Source organism: Molothrus aeneus, chromosome 1, assembly GCF_037042795.1.
Source record: "Molothrus aeneus isolate 106 chromosome 1, BPBGC_Maene_1.0, whole genome shotgun sequence".
Classification (NCBI taxonomy): domain Eukaryota; kingdom Metazoa; phylum Chordata; class Aves; order Passeriformes; family Icteridae; genus Molothrus; species Molothrus aeneus.
This window is the reverse complement of record NC_089646.1, coordinates 20,929,468-20,955,032: the sequence shown is the minus strand read 5'-3', so window position 1 is coordinate 20,955,032 and position 25,565 is coordinate 20,929,468. Positions and strand designations below refer to the sequence as shown.

At 38.0% G+C, this 25,565-nt stretch overlaps 1 protein-coding gene across 2 annotated transcripts in view; it reads right to left on the bottom strand.

Moving 5' to 3' along the window:
• TRDMT1 (tRNA aspartic acid methyltransferase 1) overlaps positions 1-22,320 on the bottom strand; it is a 28,282-nt gene extending 5,962 nt beyond the window's left edge. The window contains exons 1-8 of one of the 2 annotated variants that reach the window (XM_066552742.1): positions 22,226-22,320; positions 14,100-14,209; positions 12,387-12,463; positions 10,834-10,905; positions 7,402-7,467; positions 5,892-5,961; positions 4,513-4,596; positions 3,643-4,010 (exon numbers count right to left, since the gene is read on the bottom strand). In XM_066552742.1, the coding sequence (XP_066408839.1) occupies positions 3,643-4,010; positions 4,513-4,596; positions 5,892-5,961; positions 7,402-7,467; positions 10,834-10,905; positions 12,387-12,463; positions 14,100-14,209; positions 22,226-22,289 (911 nt within the window). In that variant the 5' untranslated portion in view covers positions 22,290-22,320. Of the gene's footprint in view, positions 1-3,642; positions 4,011-4,512; positions 4,597-5,891; positions 5,962-7,401; positions 7,468-10,833; positions 10,906-12,386; positions 12,464-14,099; positions 14,210-14,725; positions 14,830-22,225 lie in introns of those variants that run through there. The other variant, XM_066552751.1, reaches the window with a different exon arrangement.
• Positions 22,321-25,565: the final 3,245 nt, after the last annotated feature.

Sequence of the window (25,565 nt, the reverse complement as noted above, 5' to 3'; positions counted from 1 at the left end):
TTGCCTAAACCAATTTTACATTAGGGGAAAATGTGTTATAGGTCAAATGATCCCAGAGGTTCAAATTAGCTCTCCTTATTAAAAGGAAGACCACTAGTGTGAGCCTCCAGCTTTCATGTGAAAGCATTAGAAACAAAGTGGTTCAGTCAGGTTTAACTTCTGGTTGCTTGTGAATTTTCCACTGAAGGAAGGGTGATGGCCAGGCATCTATGCAGAGCAAAGAAAGAAAGAAAGAAAGAAAGAAATTTAAATCCAAGTAAACAGTAAGTAAACTTGCATTCTGAAACCACTGATAGCTATTCTGCATGCTTTGTGGTTGATTGCTTAACATGTTTACTCTGCTGTCTCTTCAAGGCTATCATTTAAATATAATTATGGGCTTTCAGAAACATGCTCTGTTGGTCTAACTATGGCAGTTTGAACATTCTGAACAGAAAGAGAGTGAGTCAAGGCAACAGATGGCTTTGCCCTGCAGAGGAACTTCAGAAGATCCCCAGCATTGGAGAGATGTGGTCTGCATCAATTGTTAACAGACACTCTTCTCTAGTTTTATCTGTACAACTGTAAAGACAATTGGTAACAACAATAGAGGTCTTTTGTTCCACTTGGGACCCATTCCTAAAGCATGGCACAAGTTATGTTTCAAGCCTCTCTAATTCCACAGTGAATAAAAGAATACTCTCTCTTCAGCACAATGACCCAGAATGACTCAATCTTGAGTATTTCATCCTCAGCTGAAAAAGCTACAATTAGTTCTGCCAATAACAGCCAGAGCAGCGCTCGTTTTAAAACAAAGTGGTTACAAATCATCCTCAGAATCAGAACACCTGAACACTGTTACAGATTAAATACATGTGGAATCTGTTTTGTAAATACATCATCTTTAATTGGTTTAAACTTTAATTCTGCAAATTCCCTAACACAAAGTTTAACGATGTAACACACACGGCACTGAGGAATCCTCATCCTCTTCCTCTTCTATAGCATCTGGTAATATTTCAGTTTAATATAACTGAGCCAAAATCAACAAATTTAGGGGTAAAATTTAGAGTGGTATTGAAGTGTTCTATTGGCAAAAATAAATATTCCTGTCTAAATAACTAGAGTACAGAATTCCTCCCCCCCAAAACAAAATCCAGTTGGTGTCTGTGTGCATAGAAGGCCATGTGTGTGTGTGAGTGTGCGTGTTGGCTTTTTATTACAAATGTGGGCATATGGCTAATGTAATATTAGCTGGATTGTTATTTATTATTATTGAAAGTGCTGACTACAGAAAAGTTAGCATTCCTACCTTAGACCTGGAACATAATTAAATTTTGTCACAGTAAAAAAATGATGTATTGATTTTCTGACAAGATTCATTACAAGTTTCATTACAAGTCACAATGAAAGAAGTTGGCTTAAGAAATTACAGTCTTCGATTTTCATCTGATTCAAGATTCCCTGCCTCTTTTATTTCTGTAAGCTTTTAAAAAAAGCTCTTTTCATTTCATGGGTATATTGTGTCATATATTATGACTGACAAAAAGTAATTTCCACAAAGCATGAAAACTCTTCTGTGATTGATATTTGCACAATTTTGAAAGGTATCACTTCTCTTGTCAATAGCATAGCAAAAATTTAAAGTATGTCCAGAACGACTACATCTAGAGAAGTCAGATATGATTTTCATTTCCTCTGTCCTTTAAAATACTCAACTTCAGCCACCACAAACACACTCCAAATAGAAACCATGGTGTTGGTAGCCTCACGGACCTCAGCAATCATTCACTAAGTGCCCAGGAAGTCAGTGTCAGAAGGGCACATAGAATTACCTGCTTGATCTCTCAAGCATTACAGGTCATTACATTTTGCTGTATACTCCACCAAAGCTTTTCAAAAGACATACTGGTATGGCAAAAATCACTGATGAACTATCTGTGTTTGAGGTCCCTGAATTAGAAAGGACTAGAGAAGGCATACCCAGATTATTTCTATCACATGATAGAAATACCTTGCCAGAAATACCTGAAAACCAAAGAGAAAAGAGGGAAATTTTTCTCCCACTCTCAAAGCTGATGGTCAGTGCAACTTACAAGAAAGACACCAGACAGGCACAGCAGCAGAGGGATTCTCTGTACTACCCAGAGTGCTGCTCCACCCCATTCAGGGGTCTTTTTCCTAGATCTCATGCTTCAGAGAAATATAAAACCAGAACTTCTGGAACAGATACAGCAGGGACTTATTTCTGGCCTCAGAAAGTGACTTTAATGAGATGTAATTATAAACCTTCTCTTAATGCAGAGCTGTAAATGAGATGATTATGTTGAGAAACATGTTGGCAACCTTCCTTCCCAAAGGCTCTTGAAAAACAGAACTAAGATGGTAAATGAGGCACAACTATCCCCACAACTACCTCCATATCAGCAGAAGGCTAAGACACACCTTCCTCCGGTGTCAGATTTCCCACCACTATGTACAGAGACTTGATTTTAACTACTCAGGAGCCTCCTGCAGTGTGATTTTGATAAACATGATCACAAACTACTATGACATATGCTAGAGAAACCACAAGTGGCCAATTACTTTCCTTGACACTTAAGGCATACAGAAAACACATCAGACACCATTCTGGCTAAGGTTTTTTTGACTATTCTAGTTAAGAAAGATATTTCATGAGTTGCTGACCTCCCCTCCCCCCAGCTCAAAAGAGCAAGGGCAGAAAAAGCACATACATATGTGAGCTGAGGGAAGCCCTTTCCCATTGCACAAACTTCAAACTTTTGAAATTCTTTTTCTTCTTTATTGTCTAAGCCTTCAAAATAAAAAAAAAATTGCAGGAATTCTGTCAATCTGGCAGTCTAATTTCTCCTAATTAAAAAAAAAGTTACAATTAGCTTTAACTCATCATCCAAGACATTTTATTGAAACACTCAGCAAACTCAAAAAACCAATCCAATAAGAAAAAATTATCAATATTAAAAATTCCCACAAATTTGCAGGCTCCGCTCCAACTGGAATGCTTCAATACAAATGCATTCAGTGGAAAAGCTCCTGACCAGTTGTCCACAGTGTTTCAGAACACTCACCAACTTCTAGAAGTCAAACTTAAAATTGCAAAGTACAAATCAGAAAACTACTAGACAGAGAAGCACCGATGTTCTGCTCCATCAAATATGATTTGTAACGCAGCAACCTAACTGGTTTCATGACAATCCCCAGCTATTCTGATCTACATAGCTGAAAAATCCAAGAAATCAATAAAATGTACACTAGAGACAGATTTAATGAGGAATGGATCTGTCATGCATGACACTTTGTGACTTCATTGAGCAATATAAAGCAATTCATTAATGAATCAGCACTATACCAGTCTACTGGAACCATATTTCCGCAGGGGTAATTAAGCTTCTATGAAGGTCAACAACAAATGGCAACTGTCTTTTGTGAATGCCTTTTTGGAGTGGGCACATGATGTTCTGCCAGACAGATTCTCATGCAGGCATTCCACTGCACCAGCAAGCACACTATATAAGGAGATTTCTTTCAAAGGCCTAGGATTTTTGGATAAAACACCTCTCTGTGATTTTACAGGACACAAGCAAGAAAATACACTTAAAATTTCAGGACAGGATTTAGCAAGATATTTTCTTGGCACCTTACCCTTTTGTAAAGCACGTGGATCTCCGGCAGGTGGGTTTAACAATGTCTAACAAGAGAGCATAGCGCAGTAAGGACTTTGGTGGTAAGAAATATTGACTCATTTCTTCATTTTCCTCTTCCAAGAAGTCTTGTAGCATTTGAATAGAGGAATCATTATCCTGATTATGTTTTCTTTCCATCTCTTCTACTGTTTCAAGCTTAAACAGAAAGGCCCCTTTTGGTAAACTCTTCTTGCTGCTGCAATCTGGACCAATGTTTGGATCCACATTCTTCTCCTCAGAGGACAAAGAACTGGTTTCACCCACTTTGTCAGCAACTTTTTCCTTAAGTAAATCTTCTGGATCCTGATCTGGGAATCTTGTCAATATCTAAGAGGAAATTATGACAAAATTAAAGAACTGTATTTAATAAACAAGTTGACGGAGAGTAAGACTAAACAACCATACAGAGAGTAAGAATTCCTTCTGAGATGCTCACAATACCATTTAAATGTTATTTTCATGAAGACTTCAAAAGTAGTAGCATCAAGATTAGTTGACCTATTGGCAATGATGTCAGAATAGCTTCAAATAATTGCCTTTGCAAAAAGTCCTTTCCAAGTGTGTAACAAATATAGCAGTATGACATATTTTCTAGCCTACTATCAGGCTAGAAAACACATCTCCCAACTATGTAAAGCCATCTAAGCCACAGACATTCACATCCGTCCTTACAAAGCTCAATATCCAGGCTCAAAAAAGAAGACAGAATTTAACTTTTCTGTTGGAATCACTCATTCTTCTCCATTTATCAACATACACCACTAAACTGAAAATTTAACCCTCAATCTTCATGAAATGAAGCAAATTCAAGTAATATGCATAGACTCACTTGACCAGGAGCTTGAAAGGAAAATGGTTCTTGGTGAAGCTTTGCAATTAGAAAATACCGCAGCCTAGAATTGGGAATGCCAAGCTGTAATCAAAATTCAGAAGTCTTTAGTCCATGTGATAGTAGAGAAAAAGTGGTCTATAGCATCATACAAGTTGTCTGCCATTACATGCAGTAACAGAACTATGACACACTAATAAATTTTATGACTTCAGAGATATCAGTATTTACGGAATCAAAGATTCATAAAATGGTTTGTGTTGGAAGGAACCTCAAAGGTCATCTAGCTCCAAGCCCCCTGCTGTGGGCAAGGACACCTTCCACTAGACCAGGTTGCTCAGAGCCTCATCCAACCTAGCCTTGAACACTTCCAGGGATGGGGCATCCACAGCTTCTCTGCACAACCTTCAGTGCCGCACCATCCTCATCACAAAGAACTTCCTCCTGATTCTACTCTAATACTACCCCTAAGTTTAAATCCATTCCCACTTGTCCTGTCACTGCAGACTCTTGTAAAAAGTCCCTCTCTGTCTTTCTTGTAGTCTCCCATCAGGTACTGGAAGGCTGCAATTAGGTCACTCTGAAGCCTCCTTTTTTCCAGGCTATTCCCTATGTATTAGTTGACAATACCTACACACTCGTAACTTCCATACCTAGGCACTTCCAAAGATCCAAGTGAGCAATTATTCTCTGTATCTCATAGTTTTGACCTTCTCTGTAAATGAATATGAATGTAAACAAAATTTTATGTGATGCAAGAAGAAAAATTTACATGCCTCACGATTTCTTGGGACAGGTACTATCTGTTTTCTGTTAAAAGCAAAAAAGTCTCTTTTGCCTTTTTAAACAAGGAATTATAGACACCTAACAATTAAATAAATCCACCACAATTGGTTTTCAAGCTACATTCTAGTAGCTTTTCTCAAATATTTATGGTACTTCACTGATTCCAGTTAGTGTTGCACAATCTGAAATCTCTCTCAAACTTTTTTCAGTTGCCAGGGTAACACGGAAACAAAGCTCCTTCTCCCACAAGAAACAGTCACATTTTCTGTGCTGGGAAATCCAGAGGCACAGCACTTCTGAAGCAATGGGGCTCCTGCAGGGAAAACCACCTTCCTGGTTACAGTGGAAATTCATGCCTTCTTAAAAATATCAAATGGCAGCAAAGCAATATGGGACTAGGATCTGAACACAAACAGCAATACAATTATATCAGTATGAGAAATCAGAAGTCATGTCAGTTGGTTTTCTCATTCAAGTGTATCTTCAGCTTCGGGCATGACAATCTTTTCTAATACAGAACAGAATTTTCAAATGTTCTTGGACTCAGTGCACTTTTAACGATTAAACAATATTAGAGCAATTTTAGTACTCACACATGTTGGAGACAAGAGAAATTCCTGATATTTAAATCCACATGTTGCTAGTGTTTGCAAAAGTTCATTTCTGAAAGGAATCAAAAAGCAATTACTCCCTTCACATAGTCTTTAGCCCCTTCTTTAATCCTAAATAAACATAAATTAAATTCAACATCATATTTCCCAAAACATTCATTGAAATAATTGGACAGCAAATTATTGATCTGTCATCCATTACTGAATTTGAGAGACAACATACGAAGTTCAGTGTTAGAGACTATTATACATTCAAATGCACCTCACTCTTACTACAGTGCAAATGCCTCTTCAAAAAACATCCCATCTCTAGGAAAGTAATTGTGGTGTGTCAACAGGGAAACTAATTAGAGGGCAAGATACTCTCTTTATTGGGAATCATAAAACAGGAGATTAAAACCACTACAAATAGCTCACTACTTCCTTCTGCTCACATACCCAGCACCGGCTAAGCCTAACAAAGAGGCTAAATCGAGGGATGACAAAAATCAGTGGCTTTGATTATAAAAGTGAGGTGGGACTGTGCTTTATAAACAATGGAAAGAGACTGTAAGGGAAATAATCTTAAAAATACTTTTCTTCTGTATTCCACGCAGACTGAGCTAGGCTAGAACTATACAAAAGGCAGGAGCTGTGACCTGTACCCAGCATTGTATGTCAGACTGCATCTCAGGTGTCGTAAGAGAAAACAAATGTCCTAACTGGGGTGTTTTCTGAAGTACAGCTTGTCCCAAGCCCTGGCCAGCAAGGCACAGCCTACGGAATCCCAGGGGCTACAAGAGAAGACCAGTGAGAGAGCTGAGCATGTCTCCCAGCTGCCTGCCATATTGATTAGGAGCATGATATGCAGGGTGGCAGCTGGTGCTTAAAGGAGCACACAGAGAGATCCAGTGAGAACTGAGGAGGAGGATAGCAACTCCCTCTTGCTTTGATCACAAGAGAGAGTGCTCCTGTCATTAGATAATTGCAGTGACACCTTTCCTCTTTCACATTTCATACCACAACCAAATACGACCTTCTTACTGCATCTCTGGACCATTCGATGGCAGCCCTGAACCAGGGATAATCTACTATCAACAAAGGCACTCAAGAAAGCCCCTGGACTATTCTGTGACCATAACACAAGATACCATGGGATCCTGCCATGAATGAACCCCTTATTATTAGTTATTACCCCTATTATTAGTTTTCTTTGAAAAGTAATTCTGATCTTTTCTAAAGCAAACATGATCATCAAATAAAATCAAATCAAATACTCATCAAATAAAATTAAAAATAAAATACTGTTGTATTTTATCTACTTAGAGACATAACCAGTTATCTATCAAGTTTTTTTCACAACCTAAGATTTTAATTCCTGTCCCATCTCAAGCTATTTTGTTAACTCCAATTCTAGGAAATAAAAATCCCTTCTAAAAAATAAATCCGTCCTCCTTCTAAAGAATAAATCCTTTTTGCAAACTAAAAACTGCATATATAAATTACAGTTTACCTTGCAGAAGAGGATTCAAATCCTTTAACATTTTCTAAAAGTAGGTATTTTGGAAGCTTCTGAAGCCTACAAGGAAAAAAAAAAAGCAAATCAGTGTAACAAGACATAAAGTACATTATATTCATCCACAGATCTGGTTAGCTAGCAGAAAGATCAAAGTATTTCCACATCATGCTAGCTGTTAAAGTTCAGCATCCTTAAAAAATCAACTGAATTAAAAAATGTGGACTGCTGGTAAAAACCACAAACCCCACCTATGGGGGATGAACAGCTGTACCCTCTTGTACTCCATGCATGTACTTTTGAAAATGTTTGTCACTCTTCATTTCCTAAAACACAGTAATTTTATTAAACAGATTCAGTGTATAATAGGAAATATAATTGTTGGGGGAAAACCAATTGCTACTTAGCCATAAAAATGCTGTTTTCAAGTGCTTGTACCTGAAATCAATGTCAAAATGTCACATAAACCTTAATGATAACACATCAGAACCAGTATTTATTTAACTGATTTAAGAAACACAACATATTTAGAGTTCAAACTTCAGATATTCTCTATTTTCTAAACTTGACTTTTTCCTTTTGATGGGGGGAGGAGGTGTCTCAGCTTTAGCAGGATCAGTGCAAAGGTCTGTAAATAGGCACATTCCAAAAACAGCATATTAAATCTCTGGAGAAATGAGCATGCCCAAACTGTGCCAGGGACTCTTCCAGCAATTTAGAAGCATAGATGATTCAGATTCAAGTCTCTGGGAACATTCTGTAGCACTGATTAATTCTCTAATACGGCTAATGTAGACACACAATGTCTGTCACACACTGGGATCTCAGAACACACAGAAGTAGAATATTAATGCCCCCAGACAGCAGCTTCATGCTTATTGAAGTTAGTGACTTTGGACTTCCATTGGAACAAATCACAGCAGAATTTGTTTCAGCACATTTTTAATTACCACCAATTAAAAACATCATATGAAGTAAAAGAACCAATGCATCTCACAAGAAACTATGCCAAACTTAACAATACTAAAGATAATAGTGAAAAACTAATACTAAACTGACAAAAGCAGCATCAGCCTTGCAGAGGAATGGAGAATATATCTGCTGATATGTCTACCCACACTCTCCATCATTGACTACTATGAAACTTCTTTTTCATCAATGAATCCAGAACACAGCCTGAAATGCAAGCACTCATAGGGGATGGACAGATCACAAGGCAAGTAATCACTGTACAAAAAGGAAGTGTTAAGTATTTGATAGGTATTAACATTAAAAATGTTTCTGTAAAAGCAGCACTTTGATGTTTTAGCATTGGATTTTGCCAGGTTATGGCTTGGACACAATAAACAAATAGTATCTGGACCATTTGGGTTGGACTTTGCTGGCTGGGTGCTCCAAGGATTCCCCATGTCTTTCCTGATCTTGAAATTGTCCTTTCCATTTCTAATACTTGCCATCCCAGGCTACCTCTGAGTCTCATTTCATCAATATTTCATTCTAAAAGACTGAACAAAGGTAAGTACATCTAAGGTATGAGAAATTATTTTACACTTTTCATAAACTGCATGCGTGCCATAGCAATTTAGAATGTAAAGGGATAATTTCTACATTAAGAATTTCCTTTTTTGAGGCTGAAGTACTCTACACTCAATGTCTCAGAAATGTATCATATAAAAAAAACACATAGGTGCTATCTTAGCAAAACACAAATCCACCGGAATTGAGAAACTCTACAGAAGCCATCATGTTGAACCTTCTAGTGACTACTTAGAGTAGGTGCTGTTTCAAGAACCCTCCCCAGGGAGATAAGGGACATTAGCAGTGTCTCCTGGGGTGTTGAGATAAAAGTGAGACAGCCAAGCCCAGGTCCTTTGCATCGTCATGATAAAAATATAGGTCCTGGAGTGTCTAAAGCTTTGGTTTTGAGAAGGAAAACCTGCTGTTTATCCAGCTATGTCCACACCAATTGGGAAGCAGTATTTCCATATTAATGCACTATTATGTCCCAAAGCAGCCAGCCTCTTAACCATATTTCAGTTTAATGGAAAGGAATCCCCAGGTCACGATGCCTTTAAGGATATGGAAGATACTGTTATTCTGACAAATTATTAACTTACTCAGTATTTGCCTAGTTTCATTTTCATTTTAACAGATCAGTTTGAAACCTGTGTTACATTTCTTGTACCACAAAAGACATCCTTTGCAACTTCTAAACAACCCATATTTTCTCCCTAATTTTGTGTCTCTGACAGAAGCAGGGGAGTAGTAATACCCATTCTTTTTTACCTAGGAATTGTCTAACTTACTGGGCTACAGAATCTGTGTTTTGTTCTGTGTTGTCTGCCACAGATTTCTTATGTAGTATGGCCCTGCCAAGCCACTCAGCCCTTCGGTGTCATCGCTCTCTCTCTGCTCATGACAAGGGCAAAGAAACAGTTCCATTCAATGTTGTTGGCTGCATAAAGTTTCCAGAACAAGGATTAACACTCTTTTCTCCCAGTGCTAACAGCAGTTTGAAAGAAAGGCTTTTTGGAACTGGCTTCCTTCTGGGTTGAAAGCATTCATAAAAAAAAAAAAAAGAAGAGTAAAAGAGACACCAAACATTCATCTGTCCTTCTCCAACCCTGATAGCAAGATGAACTAATGGAAGAATATATAGGTAACAACTGTCCTAGTCTCCGGGTGAAGCAAGACTGCCAATAAAACAAATAATTATGGCTGTTTTATTAGGAACTGGGATCTGACCAGGCAAAAAATGACAGATGAATTCAAGGACACTGTCCAGACAATGCAGTGCTATTCAAATTCTTTAGTACTACTACTCCAAACAAGAGATTGTACTACAAACCAAAAATACACAATCTGCCCCAAGATATCTAGAGGCAGCACCAAAAAGAACAGAGACTTTAAGAAAGAAATGGCTGCAAGATGCATTGCATTGTACAGTCAATAGCACACTTAAACCAATTTTCAAATGGTACCTCTTCAAAAGATGACTATATGTTGAATCTAAGCTTTTGTAACCCAATATTTTAAAAACCTTTCATGTTTCCATGAGACCAATAGACAAACTACTATATTACTTACTCCTGTTTCTATGTGAAATCAATACAAATGTGATGTTGAACTGAAAAGAACTCTTTCTTTTCATTTATTGTGTAGGCACAGTTTAAACAGACATGCAATGAAAAGGAAACCAGACAATGAAAGCATATACAGCACCAATGAAGTGATCACAGCATTAGTAAATACAAGTATATGTAAGTTACATATGATCATGTGAAAAGAAATACAGAATACAACACAACACCAACAGTATCCCTCTAAAACATTACAGATATCTTGTCTCATGGAAATAGAGAAGACCTAGTTACAACAAAGCCTATTTACAAAAGGGGCTTTACCATGGAGGTAGAAGTTCATTTATACCTTGGGAGAATATCAAGGATATAGAGAAAGCTCTTGGTCCGTGGATCAGACACATCACCTTGCAGGCCAATTCTAAAAAAGAATAAAGAAACACTGGTGTATTACTCAGAGCATGCTGACATTTGAGTTACATTTTTCTACTGAATGCCGACACTTTGCTTTAAGTTTTGAAAGAGAATTCTGTAAAGGCATCACATCCAGACAGGAGGACGTGCTCACAGAGGCAGTGTCCTGAGAGATGCTCTAAGGAATGAAAGTCTGCCCCTGGAATCCATCAGCTCACTGCAAAGTTAAAATTGAAGCATTAAGTAATGAAATCCACTCCCCAGTCTGCAAAGGCTTTAGCATTCTAGTCTTGTCCAGCAAAGCCTTTGAACATACTTGGCTCTGAATGAACAAAAAACCCCCACTGGGTTTCTGGGAATACCCTGCTACTTTGCACTGAATATATTAAATTATTTCTATGAATTAAAGCCTCATTGTTCACCATTTAGCAGGATGGAGCCCCACATGAATAACTTTGGAATCAATTTTGTAACACTAAACTGGAAAGATTATGTAGGTTACAAAAATGATAATGATTCCAGGCCTGTGTTTCCCTAGCTTATACTTGTATTAGCTCATAAAAAAAGAATAAAAGCTTTGTAGAAGAGCTTTAACATGTATCTAAATTAATCAGTCATACACAGATTTTTCTTTTCATCATATTATAAAGAAAAAAAAATCTGAAATGTTTCCTATATACATCATAGGTTTGCACTTATTCATTTGTACAGATCAGCACCACTTTCTTCTCAGTCTTAGAACATTTAGCGAGATATACTTTCTTACACAATCATTATTATCACCATCAACAGACTTTTTTCATGAAGCTACTACTTTGCATGAGTGCAGTTACTAGAATCTTATCCCACTGGTCACTGCTGTCAAATGAGATGAATTACAAATTAATCTTACAAATAACATGTCAGTAAATTCAGTCCTTAATCAGCAAGATATTTCTCTTTATCATCCACAAAATCATTTCAAAGCCATTATCCTTCTGGTCTTGGCTAAAATAGAAATATTCTTCAGAATAAGCTGTCTGTGTGCATGTGCAATTTTCAAAGTACAAATAAAATCAGATTATACTCTTAAGTCTCAGGCAGAACTGAGAAATTCCAATCCTCCTTCTGGACATGCCCCAGGAAAATATTAGATTGAAATCTAAAAGGAAAGGCAGGACTCCCAAACACTAAATTTCACTAGTAGAGGAATAATACAGTTCACAAAATTGGTGCTGTAAGAAGCTTAATAAACTTAAACTGAATTAATATATACATATGCAAGAAATGTGATCAACAATTAAGATGCAAATTGCTGCTTTTCTTTCACTTCAGTAAACACCATGGTGAACAGAGCTACAAAACATTTGCTTAGGAAGAGAAAGATACACAGATCACCCACACAGTGTCACTATGTCTTGATAACATTTCTCCTTTGACCACATAGAGTATAAAAGTGCCATATACAGCAATAACTGCATTTTTTTTTCCCAAGTGTGCTGTACCTACCTTGTAAAAGGCTGACAGGGAGGACTCATCAAAATCATATCAAAAGATAATCTGTCAAATTCTTTCAGTGTTATGCCCTGAAAACAGAAAAAAATAGAAGAATGTTGAGTGCTGTGAATTGTATGAAATTCCCAAGCCATCTCTCAGATCAAACTAGCCCTCTTACTTCCAGTATGTTTCATTTAGCAAAAAACTACCTAATCTCTCATTTGACCTAGTAATTTCAAAATCTTTTCTACCTTGGCAAACCATAAAACGTAAATATGCATTCACTGCTTCATATGAAACAAAACACTAATAAGGTTAGCATCTATACATAATCTTGAGGTTTTTATCTGCTCATTCTTTGAGGTGTGCAGTGGTTCTTTCAGTAGATACTCACCTGTTATTTCTCCTGAAAATAAAGTATCATTACTCAGATATGAAGTCTTAGTGCATCAAAACCAGTGTTCACATACTCAAAATATGTGTAAAAACATCCGAGAAGAAAAGTAGCTCAAGTGTAAATATGATAATTTTTATGGATCCAAACTATGGGGTTTAGTTCTTAGGGGCTCATTGGCAATGCACCTTAAAAAGTTTATTTCATAGTTTTTCCCCTATACAAATTAGTCAAAGATATTGTATGGCTGAAACTCTCTACAAAGACAATCCTGCTTAGAAAAGAAAGAATTAGGTCTGTGGTAGGAATTAATTACACAGGTAGAAATTCATCTAAACTAAGTTTTCACCAACACTAGAAGATCAACACATTAAGGGGCCAGGAGTAAAGAAGGACAATGATCAAGTAACTATGACTTGGACAAAGAAATCACTCCTTACATATTTTGAGGGATACCTATACAGCAAATGTAATGTAGCTACCCTCAGAAAACTAGACAAAAGCTGCTGGTTTTTTCCATTATATTTGAAAAAGGTGTCACCGACTAATAATCTGCTCTTGTCTCCTATAAAATGATACAGGCAAAGATTAATCTTCTTTTTCCATTACAAAACTATCACTTAGCCAGTTATTACTGAGTGCTGAATAAGCATTTAACCTTTAGCCACCTAATTAACTCTTACTTAAGCTGCTGTCTTAAAACAGACACAGTATCTTTTACTGTCATGTTGTAAAACTGTAAAAGAAGATTAAGAAGTATACAGTAATTTCTAACTCAATCCAAGCAAAACTCCATGCCTAGCTTGCCTCTCATCTATTAAAACAGACAACTTTAATCCAATTTTACTTAGTTATTTTTCAAATAATTTGGCAAGTGACAGAATTCCTAAAACATTTCATCTACTGAGCCCATTAAAAAAGATTCAAGAGTGTTCAGTTCAATATATTTTGTTGTGTTTCTCTGAGCCCAACTATAACTTCAAAACAAAGGCATGCCCCCAAGTAATTTAATTAAATTTTTTCGAAGTACATGAAAATATTTTTTAATCTAAAAATATGATTTTTGACATTCCTTTATTGATGGTAAGCATTCCTCTTGACATTTATATAACCTTTCTTCATGCAGTAGGCAAGACTTTCTAGAAAAGCCTGCAGTATGAAATCCCGTTTACTTCAACAACCAAACAGCACAAGCAATCATAGTTATTGTAAAACTGCTTTATTCATAATAACATAAATATTTCTGTTTCTCTTGTTACTAATAAAGACAGTGAAAGCAACTCACATCTTAAAAATGCCAGACTACAGTAAAAAACACCTTAATTACTCACCTCAATAGTCTTTGCCCATAACGGTGTGCTGGGAAAGTTGTGCTTATAAACATCATTGGCAAGAGTATTCACATCAACAGCAGCTACAACTTCTGCATATGTGCAGCTTTCTAAAATTAAAAAAAATAATTTCAAAACTCTAGCTTCTCTTTACTACTCTTAGAAAAATATATTTGCTCAGCTGTGTTACAGCATCGCTAAAAAACAAAAGGCAAATTACACAATCAAATTCTGCTGTGTTGTCTTTGAAACTTTGTATAAAAACATACTGTTTTTCTAATCATATGGGCAATACTTCCCTTCTTTACATATCCAAAAATGGAAGCTAAAGTAGATAAAAAAGTAGATAATTAAAGTAGATTAAAAAATTCCAAATAGGGTGCACCTCTACAACATTTCCACCTCTGTGCAGGTCACTGTGGCAGCAAGTTCCTGGCTACAGGAATCCTAAGTCAATCCTGCCAAGCCCCACTGCCACTGCCTTATCCTCTGACAAGTTACAAGAAATAAGTGTGTTATTTTAGAGGTGTACTACTTCTCATTATGAAAAAATAGCACAAATATATTTGATATATGTCTACTCTTCCAATAAAAATTTAAGCTGTCTGAAAAACATTTATGCTTACATTTCAGTAAAGCCTTAGGCCTCAAACTCAACAGCTGCCTCCTTTGAGTTAAAGGTCCGAAAATACCAAACTTGGCAGCTTCTCCTCTCTTGGACAGAGGTGTTATTGAAGAGAGGACAGTGTAACAAACTCACAGCTAAAACCCTGAAATAAAAATACACTAAAAAGAATATAAATAAACAACTGCTAATTTATAAAGTAAGAGAGTAATAGGTTCTACAGAAGCTAAAGAGATAAAAAGAGCAGTGTTTACGCCATTGCTCATCATGTCACACTATTTATTATTACTAAACACAATACCTTCACTGAGGCTTTTTATCCAAGACAACAGGCTGTGGTCACTGTCACAGCTGCAGGGAGAGAACTGACCCTACCTCCTGATACCCAAGATCAATATCAACCATCAGGATATTTACATTATGGTCAGCATTACAAAGCCTCAGATGAAACACAGGCAACTTTAAAAAAACTTTTCTAAACCAAAAGAAACAAGGCAAATAGCCACATGCCTTTGAATAATCTCACAATATACTCAAGTAACACATTAACAAATGACCTTATGAGATACTGCATGAATTACTGCTAGTCAGCTAATTATTTACAGTTTGAGAGGATGAAAGCCCAACTGGGATGATCCCAGTGGATTTAATTTTGAATAATGCAGTTACCATCCATCTACTATCTTTTGGGTTTTCAAGGCTGTCTTAGTCAAAACTAAGATGAAAGAGAAATCTGGGTATTGAAAAGATTGTAGCAGACATTTTAACAAGGCCCAAGCTGGTTGTTCCAGGTTTACTTGATGCAATCAAGGGCAAAAAGATAAGGTTTTTCACAAGATAAATACTTACAGACCATTAAGGGTCAGCATACAAATCATTGTTTGCCATTACTGTCTTGACCTTTTGACCAAAAGTTGTAACTGAGAACTAAATACAGGTGTATCCACAAGGACAATAGCGTGACTACACCTGAGATTACAGAACAGGTAAGTTAACACTGACACCTAGCGTGAAAATAAAGCTGGATGAATATCTCAATTTAAAAATGTGCTCAAGAACCAACACTTCCATCTTCCTAAAACAAAGCTGCAGCATCTAAGTAACAGGAGCAAACTTCCAATACTGTTAAAGAGATCACTTTTCTCACTCACTCCTTAAACACATTGTCCTAACAAGCTAACTCTTACTGTGTTTTCCAGGTACTGCAGAAGAAAAATAAAATTAACAAAATCAAGACCCTCAAATTATTATCTAAATTAATACATAGTTTTAAAAGGGCAATTGGGAAGGCAAGCTGTGTGCTTTCTCTCACAACTCATGATTCAGACACTTGTTTTTTTACTGCCATCCATTCAATATCTCCCTGCATACATACAAGAAAAGACAGGCCCAAAAGCCCGGAGATATGGAAGAGAGCACACAGCTAATAGTAACCTATAGAATCCCCTTGCAATACAATGTTCAGTCTAAACCAGAGATGTAAACCAGCATGGAAAAAGGACAGGAACTTTTTCTGAAGTATTCCACCTGAGATCCCCTCTTCCTAATTCAAAGACCTGATAACTTTTTCAAAGCTTCTCCTCCTTTTCATTTAAAAGTTGCAGCTCACTTGGGAATTCCTGTTAGAGAACAGACTCCCCCTAAAAGCTGATTAAGCATATTTGTGTGGATATGCCCTGAAAACGCATGAAGGAGCTCGAGCAGACAAGCAGCTCTCACACATCTAACCTAACAAAGAAAAGCTTGTCTAAATTTCAAACAATGTGAAAATGCAACATTTTTAAAGAACTTCTCCTGAAAGTTAAATAACTTTATGTCAAACTGTGATATTCTGCTTTCCTATAGCAATTACATTTACTACCTGAAAATTACTATAAGGAATGCATCATAAAAAAAGCCTGAAAGCAGAATCTGAGAAAAACAGAATCAAGACTGTGTTTAACTATCCCCACTGACAAAAGGCACAAAACCAACTCAGGAATCGCTGACTTGGTGGGATGTTAAATCAACTCCCCAAAATACATAGCAAAGCTTCAATACAGAAACAGACACAGCTCTGGAGATTTTTTTTATCCCCCTTAAATAAGTACATCCAATCTCCAAAACACAGATATTTAAGAGAATTATGACAATGCAGGAAACAGCATCATTTTATTCAGACTAAAGAAAAAATAATACACATTTCCTAAGTGAAACTAACTGGCTGCTGGAATACATGATTTGCAGGATTCCTCAACACCAGTTTTTGAACTGACACTTTTCATTTCTGAGCAGATGACATAGTTCAAATGGAAGCTACAGATATGGTGAGGAAGTTACTGAGGGAGGTGTTATGACTTATTTTTAGGCAGACTAGATTGCAATATTTTCTCTTGGCTGAAAGCAGGTGAAATCAAATTTGTATCATCCTATTAGTAATGTACTGATTTCACACTTAAAGCTTCAAACCTCTTGGACCCAGATAGCAGAAACTCTTTAACTGTTACTTAAATTGCCTAAAGAGGCAGCAATCAAACTTTGAGTCCCTGTTCTCTCCTTTATTGAATATACAATGCTTACAATCCCTTTCAGTATGGAGTTGTCATTTTTGAGGGAAAGGGACACTGCTGTAAGGATTGGAAGGAGATGCATTCGAAACAAAGAAAGACAGGATGTGTGCATTAGCTTCTGATTTGAAAAAGTAAACCCAAAGAATGTCACCTTCAAATGCCAGAAATAAAATTTCTGACATTACAATATCTGTCCTTTTCCTCTTTAGAATTGATTCCTTTGTCATGTGTTTCTGCAGACCTTAAAATTAACATAGATCTGTTTATATTCACTCCTGTACTTTTGCAATAGAGTCATCAATGTCAACAGAACACATGAAATACACTGTGTTACAGCAAGGGCAGTTTGGTGGATTTCAGTATATTGGAAAATAGGAGCCAGAACAATTATCTTTTCTGACAGGTATGTGGAAACAGATGGAAAAGGGAAGATTAGTCACAAGTTTTGTCAGTCCTGTTTCCTTTTAAAACAGAGAGCAAAGACTTAATTTCTGAGTGTCAGCTCTTGGCTGAAATGATTAGGCTGAACTGTCCATGGCTACAGTGAACACAACTATCAGTAAACTTGATACTGGGTTCCTGCAGGACACTTAGCAACTCTTTTCACTGCGCTATTTGTAAAGGATTCAATCATGTTAAGCCATAGAAACTTTATAAACTTACACTATGCCACAACTGGTACCATCCCGTGCTACAAAGAGCTATATTTTGGAGAAGCATTAAATTGAGTTTAGGTGTAAAAACTCGCTCAAACCAGCAATATTTTTGTTTTGCATTGTGCTGAATGTCAAAGCCAGTTTTGTCTCCTTTGCCTCTCCTGGTGGGATAGTTCTGCCCAGTGTAAATACACACACCAGTTTACTGAGCTGTGCAATTCACAGAGCCAATCAAATAAAGTGAATGGACATGCATAACAGAGAACAAGAGACAAAAGTTGTTACTCTGCAAAATTGAAATATAACAATTGCAGAGGAAAAATATCACCAACTTCATCACTGCAAATTTATGGTATTTTTTAGAATATGTCCTTTAGTGTTTCATGCAAGAGGATTTTTTTTCAGGGACCAGGCAGATTACAAATGCTTGTGGCAGAGACATGGAAACCAGTTTTCATGGGAAAACTGCCTAAATTAACAAGCCAGTTTAGGTTTGTTTTGGTTGGGAAGGAGGAAAGCAGGTTGTTTGTTTCATGGAAAGTTGCTAAGGAAATGAATATGTAGCCATAGATTTTCTAAAAATAAAACACTATTTTTCACTGCAGAAACTCTGCACTTTATAAAGAACAAATTCACTCACTCACTCACACACACAAAAAGTATCATAGATTTACACATATTTGACTTAAATATCAATCTTTATAAATCCCAAAAGGCTCAGGTTACAGAGTGGGAAGAAGAAAGAAATGCCCTTTCATCCCCTAGCTGTCTCAATCTTACAAGAGTGTGAATATGAAGAGACTCCCTGATTTCTGGCTTTAACTAAGCTCAACTTTACCATCTTTTGATGGTATCTTTATCAAAAGATATAGATATCAAAAGGTCTTTGGTGTTAAAATATTATTATAAAGCATTCAAAACCTAAAACCAGAAATTCTACATGTGCTGATATATCTACAGCTGAAGTACCAACACAGAGCTAGGCAATCCCCAAGATTTTTCTTTTTCAGCTTTAGACTGAAACCTAAGTTCAGAAACAGCCTTCTCTCTATTGTCAAAAAGAATGCGATTCAATTATGAAACTATATACTCAACACTTCTATGTAATCTTTACAGAGAAACACAAGAGACTATAAACTTCCATCAATATTGAAAATTCAATTATTTTTTACTGTAGGCAAAGACAATCTCAAAACCAATTGCATTCTATTTGATACCAAATGCATTCTACGTTAATGACAGCTGCCAACAACAACCATCTTCATCCTGCAAGCTATCCTATAACAAAGTTTTTGAAAGATCACAGCCAAGAAGGGCATCAAGGTACAAAAGTCAGCATCAGATTTCCTGAGAAATACCTATTTGCCAATTGAAACACTGGCAATTTCACAGAAAAGTTGGACCAGCTGAGTTAACCATAATTGACCCATTACATGGCCAGGAACTAGCCTGCAAGAATTGCAGAATCCCTTTTGTAGAAAAAGGCTTTCCCAGGATGCGGCCAATGAAATACCACATGCTCCCTCTGTTTTCTACATATTCCTATTTTTCTTAGCTTATAGATTCACTGGAAACCATACTAAGATAACATGTTATTATACATAATCCTCATCTGTTGTGCATCTGGTTTATGGAAACACTGGAACAATAGAGGCCTTTCTTTCAAACTTCATATTTATATGGAAAAAAACCCCACAACCCTTCTAATATTTCTATACACAATTTAAAAGAAGATGCTGAACAATCTGCCACTGGCTAAATGGAGGATAGGATCAGAGACTTTTTCAAACAGCATGGTTTCATGTACACATATAGGCCAAAAACATATAAGAAACACATTATTAAAGTACTTACAGAGGAACATTCACTTCTTTTCTCTTTTATTTGCATGTAAAAGCAAACACTTCAATGCCCCTTGACTTTGTTCCTTCATAAACTGTGTAAGAAAACTGAATCCAGATGTCCAAAGGACTTTAAAAGCCAGTGGAAATTATCAAATGGCCAAGTATATCTCTGCTCCCAAATGAAATCCAATTCATCAAAACAGTTTTATATAATAACCTGTTATTAAATACTTAGTGCAAATTTTGTAGGACACCTTTTAATCAAATTGCCTGACTGTTACTTTAACAAGACTCTTAAACAAGATTTGCATCTAGAAGTGAATGGTTTGGACATTTCCTGAGACAACATGATGCTTATGGGCTGAACTCCCATATGCCTCCCAGAAACATAAGCACCCAGACTGAAAACTATTACACCAACTGTAATGCAAATAGCTTTGTGTCTATCCACTTTGCAAATTTCAATTGGTACCTGACCATTTTGAACTAATTAGGGTCATTTAAACAAACAATAAATTAAACGTCCTTACTTACAGTCCCTTTATCTGCTTTGGCTGACACCACTACAGAAAAATCTCAGTCTCACTGTTCATACCTACTGAAATTTCTTCAGTCAAATGCAAACCCATAAGAACAGAAATTACACCAAAGACTGACACTGAATCAGTTGTGTTCAGCAAGCTCAGAAACAGTAAACATGGAAGTAAATTCACCTTTTCAGGAAAAAATACAACGGGTTTAGTTAAGTCCTTCAGCCTCCAAACTACGCCACTGGGTGACATGATTTCAAGGCTTCATATCTGTAGTAACTATCCACTGGGGCATCACTAATTCTGGGTATCTTTTGGATAAAAGTTTACAGTCTTCTGATAATCTAATGAGGCATTCCCAACATTCCCACCCTTCTAAGTATTTACTGAGTTGCAAGTGATGTTTTCACAGGTGGAAACACAGGATCACATCTAGCATTATAATTTACTCAACATTGCAGCACACTGCTGAACTGCCCCAAGACATCCATTATTATGGCAAGAACACAGCTAGGTAATTCAGTAAAGAGTGAAGGAACCATGGTGGAGGCTAACTTTCAGGAACCAGTCCACTTTCTATGGAAAGTGGAAAATCTGGAAATTGTCTACAATACAACAAACATGGATAGTTTGCCAACACTTCAGGAATCTGGCTACCAGAAAAGTAATGTTACCATTAGTGTGTACACTATACACAAGGCATAAAACACTATTTTCACTCTACAAAAACTCAAAAATGTGCAGTTCCAGACAAAGCTATACTTGCCTCTTAATATTCTAAGAATGTGTCTGGAAATAAGGAAAATACATCCTCAAAACAGGTAGTTATGAACAATGTAGGAATCTATTTTGTTGTGTATTTATACATACATAATAAATACATTAAAATACATTTTATATATTTATGCTCATAAATAAAGCACTTAGACACATTCAAGCAAAAAAGAGATAGGAGGAAAAATCCCACTCTGACAACTCTGTGTTTTAAGTAAATAAATGATGCTAAACAGATTTCACTCTGTAAGCATACTCTTAATATTCCATAGCTCCCTGGAAAAATAGCAAGATAAGGCAAGTTTCCACGTGATGTTTTTATGACAATGCTCTCTGCAAATGCTCCTGAAGACTGAAAGATGTCAAGGATTGTAGCTACAGTTAAAATTATTATGGTGATTATCATAAGTTATACTAATGTGTGTTGAAACATGGACTTCAAAGTAATAAGGTCCAGGGTACTTTACAACGGAAATCAATAGCCCAAACTCAATTTTTAATTTGGGGAAGCCAATTCACAGAGTCTACAGGACCTGCTGAAGGTCACCCAGGCCGTGCCTCAACAATTCAGCAAATTGAGCTCCAGGGTTCCTTGTGCCTGATCAAAAACTCACCTGGGAGCATGGGCTGGTGTGAACTCTCTATATCAGCTCAAATTCCACATTTCATGTTCATGTTTATAAAATGCTACACCAGCCTCAGATGGTCAGGCTCGCCCATTTTGGAGGATGGCTCAGCTGTTCACCTAACTATGGCCTATGAAAACCAAGTCCACGTGCATGCCAGTGGGAAACCTTGGCTCATGTGGTTATCGTCCTGGGCATCCCAGCGATCCCCATCCCGTCTGCAGCAGGGGTGCCTCTGTATTACACAGAGCACAGAACAACAAACACAAAATCACGGCCTCTCCAGAAGCGGCTGCCTGGGCCCAACAAGGAGCAGGGATCCCTAATTTCTGTCCCAACGTGCTCCTGGTGCCACACGCCGGGCTGGCGAAGGGGCAATGGGAGAAAAGGAGCCACCTTCGCCCGCCCTATCGAGCAGAGGGGCACCCTGCACTGCCACCCCCCCGGAGAAGCCGGAGCCCCCGAGGGCGGGGTGTCCCGGGCGGGGCGGGCAGCACGTAGCCCCGCGGGACGCGCTGGTACCTCTGAGGGCCTGGTGCATGCCCCCGATGCCGCTGTACAGCTCCAGCACCCGCAGCGACGCCATGCTCGGCCCGCCGGCCCGCCCGGCGCCTCCCCGAGCGCCGCCCGCCCGTTCCGCCGCTCTTTTGTTCCCCCCGCCCCGGCCTGCGCCGCCCCGGAGCGGCGGTGGCGGCGGCGGCTTGGGCTTGGCGGTCGCTCGGGGAACCACGGGCGGGATCGGCCCCGTAGAACGAGGCCGCCCCCGGCTCAGCCGGCCCTGCCGCCCCCTGAGGTGTCCTTGGGGCGGCTCTGCCACCTGCGCCCTCCTGGCAGTGAGGGGCGGGAGAGGGACCCGCTGTCCGCCGCGACCCCGCGGGGGTCGGTCAGGCCAGAGAGGTGCGGGCGGCGCAGGCAGAGGGTGGCTGTGCGGGGTGGCAGCGGGCCTGCTCCTCATGAGGGGGGATATGTGTGCTGGCCCGTTTTCGAGAAGCCCTTTCAAAGCTCGCACAGGAAAGAAGGAAATAACTGATGAAACTGCTCTTATTCGCCCCAACGCTTCTTGCTAAACTGAGAAGGAAGAGACTACTCAATGACACTGTTGCCCCATAAAGTGTCCGGTTTTTTAAACAAATAGTTCATATATATTTATATATATATATATATATATATGTTATGTGTGTGTGTGTGTGTGTGTGTGTGTGTGTATGTGTGTGTGTGTATGTGTGTGTGCATATGCCTATGTGTATATATATGTATATATACATATATACATGTATGTATATATATATATGTATATATGTATATATAAACCAGAGTAAATACGTCACAGACTGTTACATGGGTTACCCACCACAGTCAAGCAGACATTCACCTATGCCTCAGTTTGCAGATTCAGATTGTAAATTGAAGATGAAACACTTAAAAAAAAATTAAAAATCAACCAAACCAAAGCTGAACATGTTTCTCCACTAGTTTCTTGATTTAATTATATTGTTGTAAGAAATCTGTCAAAAACAAGGTGGGTTTAAGGAATAGTTCTTTTTTCCTTAGAAGCTGCCTCATACAGCATGTCATAGTAGCTCCCACCTCTTGACTTACAGTGGAGGAAGAATTTTTAGCAGAAACTGGAGGGCAAAAAGAGGTAAATCTGCTGCCTTTCAATGCACTCCTCCAAAATACAGGATGCATGACCTGGGGAAAACAGTGGAATTAGAAACAAAATTTCAAAGTAAAAATATCAGTCCCTGCCAGTTTTTTCAAAAGAGTGCTGTCATTCACCTGTCATTCATTTGTGGATCTTCATTATCAGAGTCTGGGGCTGCTGCTGTAATTGTCAAACATGGAAGGTGACTAAAACAAGAAGTCCAAGTCTGTCACATGAAAGGAAGTGCAGCAGCTGAGACACCAGAGGAGAGCAGCAGGCAATGCAACCAGCTGCATGCAGGTTTCCTGCATTGGAGGTTGATGGAGAACTGAGAAAATGGAATTGCATGGCACAACAAAACTAGAAATGTGCTTGCTGGAGAAATGAGTCATGGGACAAAGATGCTGAAGGCCATGAAGAAAATTGATCAAGATGTTGAAGGTGGCCCCTTTTCTCCCATAGCCCCTTCGCCAGATGTTGAAGATGGGTTACAAAGAGCAAGGCTGTTATCAGCTAAGAAGATACACTTTAGTAGAACCCCTTCAAAATATAGATGCAAGATGAAAATTAAAAAAAAAAAAAGCAACTTTTAGACTATTGAAATCAGTAAAGCTGATGAATGAGTTTGAGTTTCTTGTTTTACTATTCCCATAAGCTACAGATGACAGCAATGCTAGGTACTGTGAAGAGTGAGAGCTGTAGTCAGCCAGAAACAGTTCATGTATCTGGAGCTGCCCAGTACCTGGAGTGATTAATAGCAGACAGGAAGACAGGGCTGAGACCTGCTTTTCCTCCTTCTTTCCCTGACTCCAAGGTATTTTTGCCATTCATACATAGGAAAAGTGGAGTCAGACAGAAAAAGCAGCAGAGATGTCTCTGCAGTGCTGGTTGGTGGCAGTAGAATATTCCCAGCTCAGGGGAAATCCTCCACCTACTTCCTCTTCCAGCATAGTAAACTGGAGAATATGATCAACATACCTCCTTTCTGGCAACAAATAAATTAATAATCTAGATTGGGATTTTATTGGCTTCCTCTTGTAAAGAAGGGGAACACCGAAACTTCCCTAGTGTTCATTTTTTAACAGCAGTGCTCATTTTTTAACTGGCAGCAGTCACTTTTATAATTCTGTATAACTGTGTCTGCCCTAACCTGGTTCTCTTTATTAATTGACAGCTGAAAAAAAAAAAAAAAAACCAAACAAACTGAAAACAGGGAATCTGGAAGCAGTTACTTGTAGTGTTCTTCACTTTAAAAATGTAAAGTCAACATAAAGCTAATATAAAACCATACTTTCTGGATCCAAACTTAGATAATAGTATTTAAGGCATGCTGCTTATTTCAGACAGGAGCAATGGCTCAGAAGTGCTGAGATCCATGGCCACTCATATCTTGCTTCTCAGAGGAAAACCCGGAATGATGGCAGAGAGAGGGTGAGCCCTGTGAAGGCAATTGTTCATACTTCACTCAGAAAATCTTGCTAACATGTGCTGTCATTGTCATGGGGTGAGCTGAATGTTGCTCAGACTTTGTCTTGTGACCCCAAAGCAGCCACATATCTGCAAAATTTCACAATTGGATCTCTCTGACTTACTGAAATTTGGGTATTGTGACAGCTCCTTTTTACACTTCTCCATGCATATAGGATGGATAGGATTCCTACTCCATGAACATTAAATTTTATTAACAGAGGAGATTAATAGCAGAGTTGAAGTCCAAAGTCCAACTCTGGACTCTCTATTTTTTAGGACACAAGTATGGGCTGTTTCATATACCAATTATGGCTCCACAATGTAGTTGGCTTTAAATAACAAATAAAAGGCTTTTCTAAAATGATGTTAATTTATTCTAAATGGGCACATCTACAGAACTATGAGAATGCATTGATGAAACAGCTATTTGCTTGACTCTAAAATATTTATAGTAAAATATATTTTAAGCAAACTGATCTTTTAATGGTATTTTTAAAGCTATTGACATAAGCATGTGATATCAGCATTTTCACTGAGACAGCTTTGAAAAATCCTGCCTCCTACCAACTAGCATAATTTCCTCAATGCAGAAGTTTCTGGAGTTTGCCCACATCTCTGATGAGTGGTATGATACAGATAATCATGCCAGGTTGAAATTGTTGCCTTGGTAATACAACAAACATGTAGTGAAACAGCTACGTGTTGGAGGAACAAGAAACCACAACCACTGCAGTATTTTCTCTTCTT